The 16,201-nt window shown below is 31.9% G+C and overlaps 1 protein-coding gene across 3 annotated transcripts in view; it reads left to right on the plus strand.

Annotated features, from left to right (window-relative positions):
- The window catches only part of LOC126884080 (uncharacterized), a 112,979-nt gene that overhangs the window by 29,139 nt on the left and 67,639 nt on the right, over positions 1-16,201 (plus strand). The window contains exon 3 of one of the 3 annotated variants that reach the window (XM_050649865.1): positions 1,132-6,681. The exons of the other annotated variants lie outside the window; for them this stretch is intronic. Within the exon in view, the coding sequence (XP_050505822.1) occupies positions 1,132-6,342 (5,211 nt within the window). The 3' untranslated portion in view covers positions 6,343-6,681. Of the gene's footprint in view, positions 1-1,131; positions 6,682-16,201 lie in introns of those variants that run through there. 3 annotated transcript variants of the gene reach the window in all.

Raw genomic sequence — 16,201 nt, forward strand, 5'->3', positions numbered from 1 at the left:
TGCAAACTAAACCACGCAACCAGATACCTTGGAGACCATCGCTTACATTAAATTCTTGCTCAGCGACCCCCAAAACCCCCGAGTAATGGTTATTATTATATACATAAGATAACATAAAACTCCAGACGACCAGTTCCACCCTGGGCACCAGGTACCTTGGAGATCATCGCCGACATGAAATTTGTTCTCAGTCAGTAACCCCCAAAAACCTCCCAATAATAGTTGTGAATTATTTTGAATGATTATAACATAAAACTCAAGGCGACGAGTTTCATCCTAGGCAGCAGGTAACTCGGAGACCATCGCGGTCATGAAATTCGTGCTTAGCGACCCCCAAAACCCCCCGAGTAATGGTTATTGACTGATTTTGAATGACTATAACATAAAACTCCGGGCGACGAGTTCCACCCTGGGCACCAGGTAACTCGGAGATCATCGTGATCGTGAAAAATTGTACTCAGTGACTACATTTTTCATTTTCAAACTCTTCGCACGTTGAAAATGCAATTCTTATTCAAGGCAATTCTTATTCCCAAAATGCAATTTTCATCTCCCGGCGATCAATTTAGTTCACAAAATTTCCTGACACTCCTGAATCGAATGCAAAAAGTTACATAACGATTCATCTTACTGCACAAAATTCCTAGGTTGAATGCTTCGTTGAATATTCGGTTGAATATTTTCATCTGACGAGGATGTCATTTTGTTCACGGCTACCGAAACAGGAGACTTCTTTAAAACAATTGATTTCAGTAATTAGACAGTAACTCAACTAAAGTTGCGGTCTCATTGCAATTGTGTTGCGGTCGCCAATCGCTTTTGGTGAGAACACAGCATTAGCGGTAAAATCTCCCCTTGTTAGGCCGCGTTCACACCAAAAGCAACCAGATGTATTTGATGTGCAGGATTTCACTCTTCGGACAAAATCCTTCAAATGAACTATATATATTTGGTAGTATAATAAATTTAAATCATAAATGTTGTTAAATTATAATTCGAACCCAAACTCAAACTTAAACTATTTGAAAATATTCAAAAGTTTTTTTTTCGTATATTTTTAACTATTTTTTTATTATATTTTTGTACTCATTGTACAACATTATGTTTCAATTACACTTTTATATATTTTAGGACAAGCAGACTCAAAAGTTACAAACACAAAAAGCGGTGGGAGAATATCCCAAAGGCCCAGTCGCAAATCTAGGCACTGACTATGAATGGAAACTCCATTGCCTATTTGCAGTAGCTGCATTCAAACATTTTGACAACTGGAGCTTGGCAAATGAATATATAGAGGCTGGAAAATTCGACGATTTGGTATTTAAAATTAATGATGAGTGCTTATTACTACAGGCAAAATTTAAGGAAAACAAACAAGTCTCTCATCAGAACTTCTGGTCAACTAATCCAAAATCTGATAATTTTAGTATTTACAAATATATTCTGTCATATAATGACATAAAATGGAAGTTTAAAGATTTCAAGACGAACGCTATAGTATTATGTACCAATGCCAATTTACCAGATAGTACATTTAACCCTAAAAGAATATCTGAAAATAATATAATAAACAAAATATTTGGAAATCAAGTGGGAATGGGTAGTATTAAAGAAGAACATTGCAAAAAATTTGACGAAGTTAAAACTTATCAAAAAAACATAAGCGATGTCGATAAAGACAAACTTACGTGGCAAAGTATTTCTCTAAATCATAATGATATTGAAGAGTTTATATCCAAATTTGTAGTCATCAAAGTTAGTATAGAACAAATTGATAAACAAATTTCTGACCTCATTATGAGCATGGAGAAAAAAAACCCTTCGTTAAAAAATTTGTATATAATAAATCATGTTCACTACTGGCGAAATTTGGGCTCTAAACATTCCGTTTATATGACGAAAAATTATATGAGACTTATTTGGTATAGAGAGGAAAATGATAGATGTATTCAACAGTTTTTAAATTACGAAATCTCTTTTTTAAATCCCTATCAGTTTTCACTTGCCATTAATTTAATCAAAGTTGAACATAATTTGGATTTATGTTTAGCTAAAATAGTTAACAGTATAAAATTGATTTATAAGAAACAAGACAAACCCGATGAAATGTTCTTCAAAGAAGTACTATTTCTAGCTTTACAGAGTGATTACAAAACGATTAAAAATACTGTGGAATGTTTTGAAATAAAAAACGTTAAATATTTAGTTGTTTCTTTTCTCGAAATGGACGAGAATCAAAGTACAGAAATATATAATAAAATATCAAGAATATTAGACACTAATAAACAAAAGAAGGTTATCATTGTTGCAAAAAATTTCAAGTTTCAAGATACTAATGTTGAAAACGATCAAATCCGCTTGAATCTATTCGATGAAAATACAAAAGAAATAGTATATAACACGATTATTGAATTTCAAGGTGAAGCTGTAACATTAAAACATCTGTTAAATAGTTGTAGGGTGGCAAATTTAATGGATGGTTGTAAGTCGATAGATATCATGGATAAGTCTTATATTTCTTCCTTGTTTAAATCTGCAGGAGAATCATGTGATTTAAGCAGAGATTCGTACAAAGAACTAGTAGAATCTATTAAAAATAGGTTATCCAATCATGACTCAGACTTGAAAAATCCAACAGTTTTAGAATTCCAAGATCAACATATTGTACTAGATGATATAGTAACAATTTGCAAGATAGAATATCTAACTGACGAGTTATTTATATCGCAACTAATTAAAAAGGAACCTTTATCTTTAGGAAAATATTCAATACCTTCGATAACATCAGAAAAATACTATGTGCCTCGACATTTGAGTATGGATTTCCAGAATTTGTTTTCCGAAGAATTCTTACTCAATGAACTAAATACGATTAATAAAAAAGTAGCTGTACTTACTGGCCCTCTAGGAGCTGGCAAAACAACTCTTTTAGAAAATATAATATTATCGAGAAAGTTAAAAGATAAAAATTGTTCCCGACTGACATGGATAATAAATATAGAATTATCAAAAGCAGCAGAGTATCTACAAAATAAAAGTTTGAATCCCAGTCTTTTAGGATTGTTAAGCTACAGTGAGCTACAAGATACTAGAGGTAATTTCGAAATACAGGCTTTAAAATCTATTGAGAAGATTATCGTAATCGATGGAATAGACGAAAATAATTCAGAGTACATTCATCAAGTGCAAGATTTGATTGAAGATGGCTCAAATTCAGAAAATTTGAACGTTTTATTAGTAATAATGGCCTGCAGGAACTACGATTTTATCTTAAAAAAAATTCGAAATAAGCCTGACGTGGAAACCATTGTGGTAGAGCCGTTTAATGAACAAGATCAAGAGATTTTCTTTGAAAAATACGTTACATTTAAAAATGCAACTAGCGTACAGAAAACAAAAAAAGTGTTTTGCGATTTAAAAGCACAAGCACCTGGAATTAAAAAATTTTGTTCAACTCCATTTGCGTTAAGATTATTAATCGATATATTACTAAACAACGAGGATCATCTTGAACATATATCAAAAATATTTTCTAAATCGTTAAGTGTGTATGAGTTTTATAAGCTATTTTTAGAAGAGAAGAAAAAAACTTTTGTTCAACAACAAAAATGTGATCGTTGTGCCATTAACAGTATTGTTGTAACAGATGCTTTTGGTACTTACTTAACAAAAACAAGGAAGTTTGCTGCTAGTAAGGGCATTCCACGCGAACTACAAGAACTTTTCAATACTGATATATCCCCCTCTATAAATACGTCGATGCTTTCAATTGGAATATTCGAAGAAAAAAACGGAGATTTTAAATTTATTCACAAAAGTTTCGAAGAATACTTTGCCGCCGAATACATTTGGAATTGCCTCAGTCATAAACGTATTAGCGACTCTATACTTTTAGCTCTTCTTAATAAACTTTTCCTTAATACACAGTATGCCGGTGTATCTGGATTCTTTGAAGAAATTCTCATCACCAAAATATCAGATAGAGGTTACAATAAGATTAGTAAAGAGTTTGGTCGGACACTTAGTGAACAAAGATGGGTAGAAAATATATCACTTTTAGTATTTCAAGGCTATTTTAATATTGTCAAATTTGTCTTTCACGAATACGATGGTTTTTCCAATGTTATTAATCATAGGGGTTCTTCTGGTGAAACGGCATTGCACCTATCTGCTCACTATCCACATCTTGTGAAGTACTTAGTAGAAAAAGGAGCTGAAATAAACTGCGTTGATGAAAATGGACTGACCATATTTCACTACAGCATAATGATGTGCTGGGACTCAGACAAATACAAAATATATTTTAATATGATCTTTGAGAAAATGAAATATCGCGATAATTTTAAAACGATAACATTTTTTGATGAGTACTTAAAACTTATACGGAGGGATCAGCAAAAAGGAATTCGGTGTAAGGTAGAATATGATGTTATTCTAGATTTGATTGATTATTTAACATATCATGGATTGAATTTAAGCGTTAAAGATAAAGATGAAGATACATCTGTTCATTGGGCTGCACAAGCAGGTTTTCTTACTTTACTTAAAACACTCATAGAGAAATATAAACTGGAATATACGGCTGTTGATATAAATGGAGATACACCGCTTCATTATGCTTGCCAGTTTGACTCTCTTGATATACTTGAATACTTTGAACAAAGCGAGTTACTTTGTGTGAATAATTCTTCACTGGTTTCTTCATATAATCCACCAAAAACAGTAAAAATATTAAATGATTTGGATCAACAGACTGAAAGCTTATTACTGAAAAATAAATATTTGAATTTAAGTGCTGTAAACACAGATGGAGAAAGTCTTATACACAGAGCTGCTTCAGGAAATGCTGTCAATATATTAATTTGTCTAATTAACAAGTATAAGTTAAATCCAAAATTAGTTGACAAATACGGATATACACCTCTTCATGAAGCAGCTTCCACTAATTCCTTGGAAGCTTTTACATTTTTACTAGAGACTGCTCAATTGGACATTAACGACTGCAACAACAAAGGTAATTCTGTTCTACATAGCGCAGCAGGTGGAAATGCTGTAAAAATAATCAAGTATCTTTATTCAAAAGATGAATACAAACATCTCTTTGACCAAAAAAATAACGATGGTGATACAATCATCCATAGTGCTGCGAGGGGTGATGCTGCAGATGCTTTAACTTATTTAATATTCACTTGTAAGTTAGCTTGTGATGTTCCTGACAAATATGGCAACACTCCTGCCCATGATGCAGCTAAAAACAATTCTCTTAATGCGCTAATAATTTTAGAAAACAACAAAGTAAACTTAACTGCTAAAAATAAGAGGGGAGTTAGTTTATTACACAGGTCAGCTTCTAACAATGCAATAGATGTGATTAAACATTTAACTATGGGACTTAATAGAAATACTAATGCAGAAACAAAGCTAAATCTGGTAGATAATTATGGAAATACACCTTTGCATTCAGCAGCTTCAAACGATGCATTAGAAGCTCTTAAGTTCTTAATTCAGGCCAAACTTGATGTTAATCAATGCAACGAACGTGGTGAGTCGGTAGTCCATAAGGCTGCTTATGAAAATTCTATGAATGTGCTTAAGTTTCTGATAGATGGCTATAAACTGAGTCCCAAATTAGAGGACGAATTCGGTAATACACCTCTTCATGATGCGGCTTATAATGACTCACTAGAAGCATTCAAATTTCTGCTTCAGTCTGAGAAAATAGATGTTAATGATTGCAACAATACAGGTGATACCGTGCTTCACAAAGCTGCATATGGAAATGCAACAAAAATAATTGATTACTTACACTCAGAACTTGCATACGCACATTTATTTGATATTACAAATAAAGTAAAACAAACTGCCTTGCATAAAGCTTGTAAAGGAAATTCTATAGATGCTTTAACCTTTTTAGTCAACAGTTATGGGTACCTCATTAATATTATAGACGAAAATGGCAATACTCCTCTTCATGAAGCAGCTTCCAATGACTCATTAGAAAGTTTTAAATATTTATTACAATGCACACAATTGGATATTAAGACATGTAACCAAAAGGGTAAAACTGTTTTACACATTGCTGCTTGTGAAAACTCTATGAAAGTCCTGAAGTATCTAATCGATGAGTGTAATATGAGTTTAACTCTGGTTGATATACATGGCGACACACCACTCCATGTTGCAGCTTTTAACAACTCGGTTGAAGCTTTCACATATTTGCTAAATACTGAAAAATTAAATATTAACGATTGCAATTATAATGGTGATACCGTTCTACATAAAGCTGTACGTGGGAAAGCCATAAAAGTAATTGAAGTTATATTTACAAGTTTCATGCAGTGATCTTGATCTATCAGAGGAAATATTAGGCCACAAAGCTATATTACTATAATGGATTTTATTGTCTATATTGTTGTATCAATAGAATGTAACAAGCAGCTATGTAGTATACAACGGCTAATGAACAAGTTTTAGACTTAATGAAAATCAGGAAAAATATATTTTTCTACGGCCGTGCTTAAACATCCACTTTCCCGCACGCATTTCGTTTCCGAAAGTTACACTTTCCCGCACGGAGTGCGTGAAAGTAATTTTTCCCGCACGGCTTGCGCGAAAGTAGAATACCTTCTAATATGGCATTAGATTATACTATAATACATGCAATAAACTAATATTTAGATATTATTTACTAATTTATTTTAAATATATCTTATTGTGTTCATGTTTTAATGAAATTAACGCAATAGTTCGATGAAATAAAATTAATTTGACAAAATATTTAAAAGTCAAATTACAATGGTTTTAAATCGTCGTCATGGAAACCAATGTCGTCGACGTGGTAACCCATTATATTGAAAGTTTGGTTTTGACAACCTTGTCAAAGAAATAATTTGTGTATTTTCACTCCTAAATAAAAATGGATATGACTCTATTTTTTGTGGCTTTTTCCAAACGTACGGCCTTAGAAAAAATATTGTTCCTAACTCATGCAGAAAGTGTCTTCCCCGCACGCGACTCCGCTGTCGCGTCGTTCGCTTATCTTTGGTAAGGCAAATTTTAAATGTTGCTGGTTAAAGGAATATAGTTGAAGAGACGTGTAATAAGCGCTTCTTTATAATGTATGCTATGGTGATGTCAAAATAGTAGTCTTCAGCTTCATTACACATAGAAAAAAGTGGGATGTGTCTTGAGACACATCCCACTTCACGGAGATACTTCGGAAGCAAACTACTACTTTAAATTAAAGAAAATATTAATTGATGTAAAATTACTTTACTTGCTGTACTTAGGAAATAAATATGAGTCTTTATTAATCCGTTGAAACATTTTCTTTAAATAATGACCATGATGTAATATGGGTCACTAAATAGAATAGGTATATTCCAGACTTGGATAGTGTTAGGTGGTATACGGTAGTTTTTAGAAATCTTGATGACTACTACTTCAGTAAGTCTGAATTTTATTTGTACAACTTATTCTCCAACCTGGACTCGCATGATTCATCATTCGACAAATTATGATACTGGTTTCCTATTTAGTCTAGTCGCAACATAAGAGGTCCCGTGGGAAATTCTAGTTCGCCGTGTTTTGATGGTGGTATTATTGGTTTTTTGGGCCTGTGAATCCAATGGAAGTGGTCTGGAAGACCAAATATTGACTGTTTAAGAGGAAACAGTAGCGATCAACAGGTAGCAAAAACGCGTTCCAAAATTGCGGCTGTAATTTTGAATATTTTTTCGAGATATTTGGCACACGTATTCGTAATATAATAAAGAATGGCGGTACAGAGCCCAATTTTAAAAATATATTAATATGTGGAAATTACTCTGTAATTAAATACAATTTTAAAAAAACGAGCCTGTACCGCTATTAAGAAGAACAAAAAAATACACTTTCTTCAAATAAACCTTTTCCGATGCCTAGATTTTGTGTCATTTTGGAACTACTAAAATTTTTTATTTCATTAGTAGTTCCAAAATGACATAAAATCTAGGCATCGGATAAAAAAGTTTATTTGAAAAAAGTGTATTTTTTTGTTCTTCTTAATGGTGGTACAGGCTCGTTTTTTTATTATTTTATTTAATTACAGAGTAATTTCCACATATTAATATATTTTTCAAATTGGGCTCTGTACCGCCATTCTATATTATATTACGAATACGTGTGAAAAATATCTCGAAAAAATATTCAAAATTACAGCCGCAATCTTGAAACGCGTTTTCGCTACCTGTTGATCGCTACTGTTTCACCTTAATTGTTATTAATAAATTATGGTAGAATTAGGTATTTTTCGGGTATTATTAGAATCCCTGTAAAAAAATTGGTAGTGTTAAGGACTTCTCTTATGTATTTTTGGCCGCTGAATCGAATGCGACTAGTTACGATTACTCAAAATGTTTTTTTTTTATTTTGTTAGTAACAAAATAATTGTTTATTCGTCGAAAAGCTCGAAATCATGCGCTACCTACAGCAAGTTTGTAGTCTTTTTCATAGTTGTATTTTTATACGCTAAATCGATTGCCACTAGTCGTGATAGCTTAAACTACGTTGAGACTTTATTATTAATAGATTATTATTGCCAAAATAACTGTTAATAATACGTTTACTCACGGTTTTGTTCTGAATTTTAAAACATCACTTGGATTGACATGACATTTGGCAGGCACGTAGCTAACATGTTAAACAAAAAAAGGGATATTGTGCCGATTTTTACCCTGGAAGTGAGTTTCACGACTTTTCGGGAGTGAAAAACGATACCTTTAAAATAGATCCGGAAGTTGATAGAGTGATTAATTCTAAGCAACTGTTGTTATACAGTGATGAGCGCGCTAATAACAGGCAAAATAGCGCAAAAGATGGAAAACATATTAAAATGTGAGATAAAACGAGATGAAGCTAGTGGAGTTGTTAAATTTAGCGATAGTAACTTATAGATTGACATTATATTGATTGTTTCCCACCTTTAATTGTTGAATATGTTCATTTTCAACAAAAAAAAACACGTTTTTAGACGGTTTTTCGCAAATAACTCAAAAAGTAAGTATTTTTTCAACAAAAATTTTTTTAGCAAAGATATAGACTACAAAAAAGTGAAAAGAATGGTGTAAGTGTGGGGTGTGTAGATCCAGTAGAAGCGGAGTTGTAGCCAACGAACAACAGGTTCATAGTCGTCAAATTCCAAAACTAATATTTCAACATAAAATAACTAAAAGTAAAGCAATTTTTGAGAAAAACTCATTACAACATTTTTAAAGATTTAAAAAAAATATTCGTGTTTTTTAAAAAAAGTGTCTGGTATTAAAAATAAGCAAGTTACGCTCGTAAAGGTTACGCAGTTACGAGTAAACGTGACTATAATGCTTATAGTCGCATTCTATTCAGCGTCCAAGAATACACCAGAGAAGACCTTAACACAACACTATCAATTTTTTTACAAGGCTTCTAATAATACCTGAAAAATACACAAGTTTACCATAATTTGTTAATATCAATTAAACGGACAATATTTGGGCTTCCAGACCACTTCCATTGGATTCAGCGACCCAAAAAAAACCTATATTTACACAATCAAATCACGACGAGCTAGAATTTCCCACGGGACCCCTTATGTTAGGACTAGACTAATTGTTGTGTTCATCCCTTCTAATGAAGTAGTCACGCGTTGGACATTTGGCCAATGGCAATTCGGGAAATTTTTAAAAATCTCTAAGTAATTTCCTGGTACTGTGTAATATTTATAATTTTTTAATCACTAACTATTAAACTCGTAAATTTATGTTATTAGTACTGATTAGGAATTTGTGTAAATATGTAGAAAATTGACAATTTTAATCATAATGTACAGTTTTATGTAGTAACGTAAATTGTAATAAACGAAAGCATTTCTGTGGTACATAATGGTATTTAGGTATATACATATCCATGATAATTATAAATTTTTGTAATTAAAAATTTTTGCTTCTATATTTTTGTTTTTTTTTATTTGTGGAGAAATAGGCCAGGAACCGAAGCTTTTCACCTCGCAATGTTTACAAAATGGATCGATTTGCTTGAAAATTTGAGAGTACGTAGTGGATAGTCCAAGGATCAAAATCTATATGATGCCGAAAGGTGCCTTGACCATGGGGGTGGTTGCCACCCCATCTCGAGGGTGGAAATTTTTTATTATATTTTGACCGCAAAAGTTGATAAAAACATTCATTCTAAGCAAAAAATGTTCTATACATTTTTTTTCATAAAATTAATAGTTTTTGATTTATTCACAATCTTTCTATTCTGAAGAAAATGGCATTTTTTACCAAACTACAAAAATTCGTTATTCGCTTTAAACTCCATTTTTTTTTAAACTAATCAGTCTAAGCCAGTTAAACTTCTAGAAGCTATTAATAATACATAAATAAATAAGGCCAGTGACTAAAAACACTACTTACTTAAATTATTATGCTTCCAATGGGATTTCTCGGTTTTTTTTTTCAAAGCAAAAATATATTGATTTTTTAATCGTAACTTTTTTATCTCTTATCCTAGAAAGTTTGTTAAAAAATAATTTTGTAGGTTTTTACAAGGTCTATAAGCCTATTAATATTAAATCTTTTTAAAATCCTCAGTCGCAAAAAGAGGTGACTTTTAAAGAGTTGGTAAAGGTGATTTTTGCATGTTATTACAAGTTTTAATTGTCCATAGCTCACTCAATTTTTGTTGTAGAAAACTTTTTTGCAAACCTGGTTCTTGGGAATTAAATAGGCTACAATTTCATATTTAAACATTTTTTTTGTATCTCTGATGCTAATCTTGCTATTCTGAAGAAAAGGCCATTTTTTTCAAACTAAAAAAAATCGTTATTCGCTTTTAACTCGATTTTCCAATATTCTATCATTCTAAGCCGGTAAAATTTTTAGAACCTATTAATAATACATAAATAAAAAAGACTGAATAAGGCCAATGACTAATTTTGATTAGGGTGGTGATTAGGGGGTTGCTTTCGATCACTTTTTCGCTGAAAAAATAGGGAGTGACATTATTTTTAGTATAAGTCACTTAATTTTTGAGCTATGATTTTTTTATTTCTGGGGGTAGATATTTTTAAGTACTTTAAATTAGTTTTAACAAGTTGTCCTCGAAAAATGCATAGTTTTCCCGTCTTCTGACTTTGAAACTACAATATTTAGCATTTGACGAAGAAGAGCCAACATATAACCAAGTATAGTTCGATTACTATTGGTCTTAAAGAAATTAAAAAAAAAACGGTTTTGTTTATTTTTTCAAAAGGTACGTTTTTGTTAAGTAAAGCTCTTTTGATAAAACGAAAACTTTTGGAGTAATTAGCAGAAAACTTATTAAAAACATTGATTTTTTCGATATAAAACTAACAATTTTGATACCGAATAAATCGAAAACTGTCCATTTAAGCAAAAAATGTATAGAACGTTTTTGCCAAAAATGAACGTTTTTACCAACTTTTGCTATTAAAATATAATAAAAAAATTCCACCCCCGAGATGGGGTGGCAACCACCCCAATGGTAAAAGCGCCTTTCAGCATGGTATAGATTTTGATCTCTGGACTATCCACTACTTATTCTCAAATTTTCAAGCAAATCCATCCATTCTGTAAAAATTGCGAGGTTTTGTCCTATTTTAAGGCTGTTTTATCGGTGCACCAAAACCTAGGGACAGTGTTTTCTCTGTTATTTACCGACATAATGTCTCGAAATTTGGACACGTTATTCGAAATTATGTTGCCTTTAAAATGATGGTTTTACGTTTTTTATTTTTTTGAAAATTCTGTTGAAAAATTAGATTATAATGTTTAACGTTCTATTATAACCAAACTTTTTACTCCCATCACTTGAAAGAGTTTTTTTTCTGTAATCGTTGATTTTTTTTCACCTTTCTGTGTCCAGTAATAATCGAGAAAAGCGTGTTCCAACTTTGAAGAAAATTTTCTAAAAATATTGAAATCTAATAATGAAACGTGTTCCGCAGCATTGGCGCTTAGTTTCATCGTTATCGCCTTCGTGATGACAAATCTCATGAACGTACAACGGTCAGTCAGTTGTACGGTCAGTCAGTCAGTTCGCTTGAATTAGAATCTATTTCCAGTTATTCATTCTTGTATTTTCTTCATCAACTTGCTTGGTGTTTACAGTTTACACTTTACAGTATTCTTAGTTATTTTGAAAACATTAAACTTATTTAGTTTACGGGTATTTTTAAGTACTTAATATATTATTAGTTTAGTTTAGTGGTATAAGTTACAAGTTCTTTAGTTTACGCGTATTTTTAAGTATTACATTGGTTTAGTGATATATAAGTTGACAAGATAAGAAATGAGTCCCAGGGTGTTTTAAAATAAGACAGAAAATTATACTACATACTATCCACGATTTGTGTTTTATTCATCAATTGGATACTTTTCTTATGTAACTGCAACCTATAAATATATTAAAATAATGTATATGTTACCGGCCAAACCCGATTTCAGGACAAAATAGTTTGGCCTAGGCCAAACTACTTTGTCCTAATCGCCTAGGATAAACTAGTATGACCTAGGTCAAACTAGTTTATCATATCACGCGTAGGCTAAACTAGTTTATCCTGATATAAATAAACACACTTCATGCCAAACTAGTTTAGCCTAGGCCAAACTAGTTTATCCTGATATAAAGACGCACACTTCAGGCCAAACTAGTTTATCCTGATATAAAGACGCACACTTCAGGCCAAACTAGTTTATCCTGATATAATGAAGATTCACACTTCAGGATAAACTAGTACGGCCTTCTTCTTATTCTTCTTGTAGTGCCTATCCGTTTCGGATGTTGGCGATCATCATAGCAATCTCTACTTTTCTCACTGCTGCTCTGAATATCTGGTATATTGACGGAAGAATTACATTCGCGATCGGACGGAAAGACGGACGACAGCCTCGGTAAGATTTCTCACCTTTAATAACATCTTTGGATTATAAGCATTTATTTGACACCTCATTTTTCATTCTACCTGGTATAGTGACCTTTCTCACCTTTAGTACCATGCTTGGATTATAAGCTTTCATTTGACACCTTATTTGTCATTCTACCTAGTTTAGTGACGGAGCAGTTATATTCGCGGTCGGACGGACCGACGGACAGACAGCCTAAGTCAAATTTCTCACTTTTGGTACCATCCTTGGATTATAAAGGACGTCATTTGGGAATTCCCCGCATGTAAAAGTCCTTACATGTTCGTCAAATTACTGTCGACTCGGCTAAATTAGTGTAGGCTAGGTCGTACTAGGCGAAGGATTTCCTGGCTGAAAAATCTACGTACGTGGTTCAACACAACCACTACAAATCTTTTCAAAGCAGCAGTGTGAAAAGTAGAGATTGCCATGATGGCCGCCAACATCCGAAACGGATAGGCACTACAAGAAAAAGAAGAAGAAGAAGAAGGCCGTACTAGTTTATCCTGAAGTGTGAATCTTTATTATATCAGGATAAACTAGTTTGGCCTAGGCCAAACTATGCGACAAAAATGTGATAATTGTTTTTAAAATATTATCTACGATAAAATCAATCTAAAAAGGTATTCCCGACAAAACTAATTTGAATGGAGAGTAATGCATTTTGTTGTCATTAAAATACTTGTCCGCCCGCGCCACTGAGTAAAGATCGAATTGTCGGTCGCACTCCCTACTTCAAATCAATTTCAAGTAGGGAGTCACGTGTGTCTGACGTAAGCAGTCTAGGAAAGTAAGTGATACGACCATTTCAAATTGCAATGTGCTTCAACTGATAAAACAGCCTTAAGCTTCATTACTTGGACTAAAAGCGTTGTGCAGTGTAGAAAACGTTAAAATACCGTTTTTTCCATTTTCCTCCATTCCCAAGATTCATCATAATCGATTTGGCTGAAAATTTGCCCACATATAACCAAAAGATAGTACTTTACGTAGTTAGAAGGATTTGAATTATATTACAATATAAAAAAGTTACAAGTAAAATCATAATCAAAAATATAGACGTCTACTGTAAGTACAATTAACTTAAAAAGTATAGACCTGACGACAAAAATTTTTAAAAAGAAAATGTAATAATTGTAAATACGATTTATTTGGAACAATCAGTTCCTACCATTTTTGTCGAAAAGTTAAAAATGGCGGAGGTATTGAGCAAAAACGGTTCTCATTTAAAATCAACGTAACGGAGGAATTCATTCGCGATTTTAAATTTAGGCTATTATTGATACCCCTACAGATTAGAAAAATAAAATTTTTGGGCAGCTCGGCATGCAAGGTGAAATGCTATCCCGACTGGACTAATATACTTTGAGTCTGATATTATTGCATGTAACTTTTTTTGTATTGTAATATAATTCAAATCCTTCTAACCAGTTAAAGTCATATATTTTAGCTATCTGTTTGCAAATTTTTAGCCAATTCGATTATGATGTATTTTGGGAATGGAGGAAAATGTAAATAAAAGGGTATTTTAACGTTTTCTACTCTATAAAGTTTGATCAAAAACTTGTTTTGAATCAAATTAACTTGTTATAATCCCATATAATGACTATTGAATCCCTTCTATTAAAATATTATTTTTTCCATTGAGGTAAAAAATGCAAATTTGTTTAAATAAACACCAAATCACTGTAAAATCGCATAAAATAACATTTTGGAAAAAAAAAAAGAAAAAGAAGAAGAAAACTTTTTGACCCTAATTATTTTTACGTCCCGTAGAAGCTATTAACCAAGTTTCAGAAAAGTCTGAGATCCTAAAGGTTTTGATTTGACATGGAATGTACCGTCTACAATTTATTTTTAATTAAAACGATAATTGTAAACTTTGCCTTTACCACAGTATAAAGAGGGAACCTCTATATACTGTGCCTTTACATACAATACCTATCTGCAAAATATTGAACTTTGGAATGGCTCTTTTAGATACAGACTGAGGAGAATTTTATTTATTAGAATGTAATAAAAAATTGGTATAAGTTTGATGCGGATATTTAATTATTGTTTTTAATAATTAATCATTATTTTTGTAGATGATAAGTTTCGTTTATACATAGTGTGACCAACTCCAATTCAGTCGAATTCGGGACAAGGCTTAAAAAAATACCTAAAATCCGGGACTTTTCAATGAAAATCGGGCCATTTTTTAAGTATAAAACTTAATATCATTTTATTGATTATAAACTAGAGTAAACTTAAATAATTATTTAAGTAAAATTTTTATGTCGACAAATTTTTTTTTGATGGAATGGGTTGTAATGATAATTATATTTTTGTTAGCTTTTGACGTTTTGACTTCCAATCTCTAAATCGTTCTCGAAAAAGGGAAAATTAAAAAAAAATGAACTGATGTTGGATTTACATGTAAATAGAACCTTAGTTTAATAGGAAAATATAATTATCAGTAGTAATTGCACAAGAGCTCTGAAATTCTATATTAATTTCAGAGGTCGAGTGCAATTTGTTGCGATTATTTCATGAATAAAACTGTTCAAAACCAAAATTTTATTGTAATTTATTTATGTAAGTACCATTAAACACACAGTTTTTATAAATATTTGACAATTGAAAGTCATCACTTTTATAATTTTTAAAACATTAATTGTCATTAATGTCACTGAATGTATTTTTTCGTAGCAACGAAGGGCATCTGACGTAATATACTTAACGACGGGAGATTATCAAAAATTATCGATTTAATTCAGATTTCTGTAGCTTTCTATAGGTCAGAATCTCCTATGAATGAAATAATCGTATATAATATCACAAGAGAGAAAATTTTGCCGGCAATATTTTCGACTGGTATGAAAGTTTGTTGCCTGGCAATTTTCGCGAATTAAATTTTGACTTAAATCACGAGACGTCAGTCGAGTGATTTTGTAAAATAGTCATTATTACATATTCCTGTTTTTGAATCGTTTTTTCAGAAGACGATAATTATTAAAATACAGAAACAGGGAAACGTTCAGAGTTTGAGTTTTCGTAAAACTATAATACCACAATATAAAATGCATGGTTTTGGATGTGGTATTAATGTTACACTCTAGAAATTGTCTTTTTTTCGTCCCATTAATTCAATTTCATGTGAATTCTTAGAAGAATAATGTATTCAAAATTTCAAAATATAATTTAACCAAAACTTTGAAAATTCGGATGGCCCGGAAGTCTTTTCCGGGACGTCGGGAAACGATTTCGTAATTCGGGCC

Source organism: Diabrotica virgifera, chromosome 4, assembly GCF_917563875.1.
Source record: "Diabrotica virgifera virgifera chromosome 4, PGI_DIABVI_V3a".
Lineage (NCBI taxonomy): Eukaryota > Metazoa > Arthropoda > Insecta > Coleoptera > Chrysomelidae > Diabrotica > Diabrotica virgifera.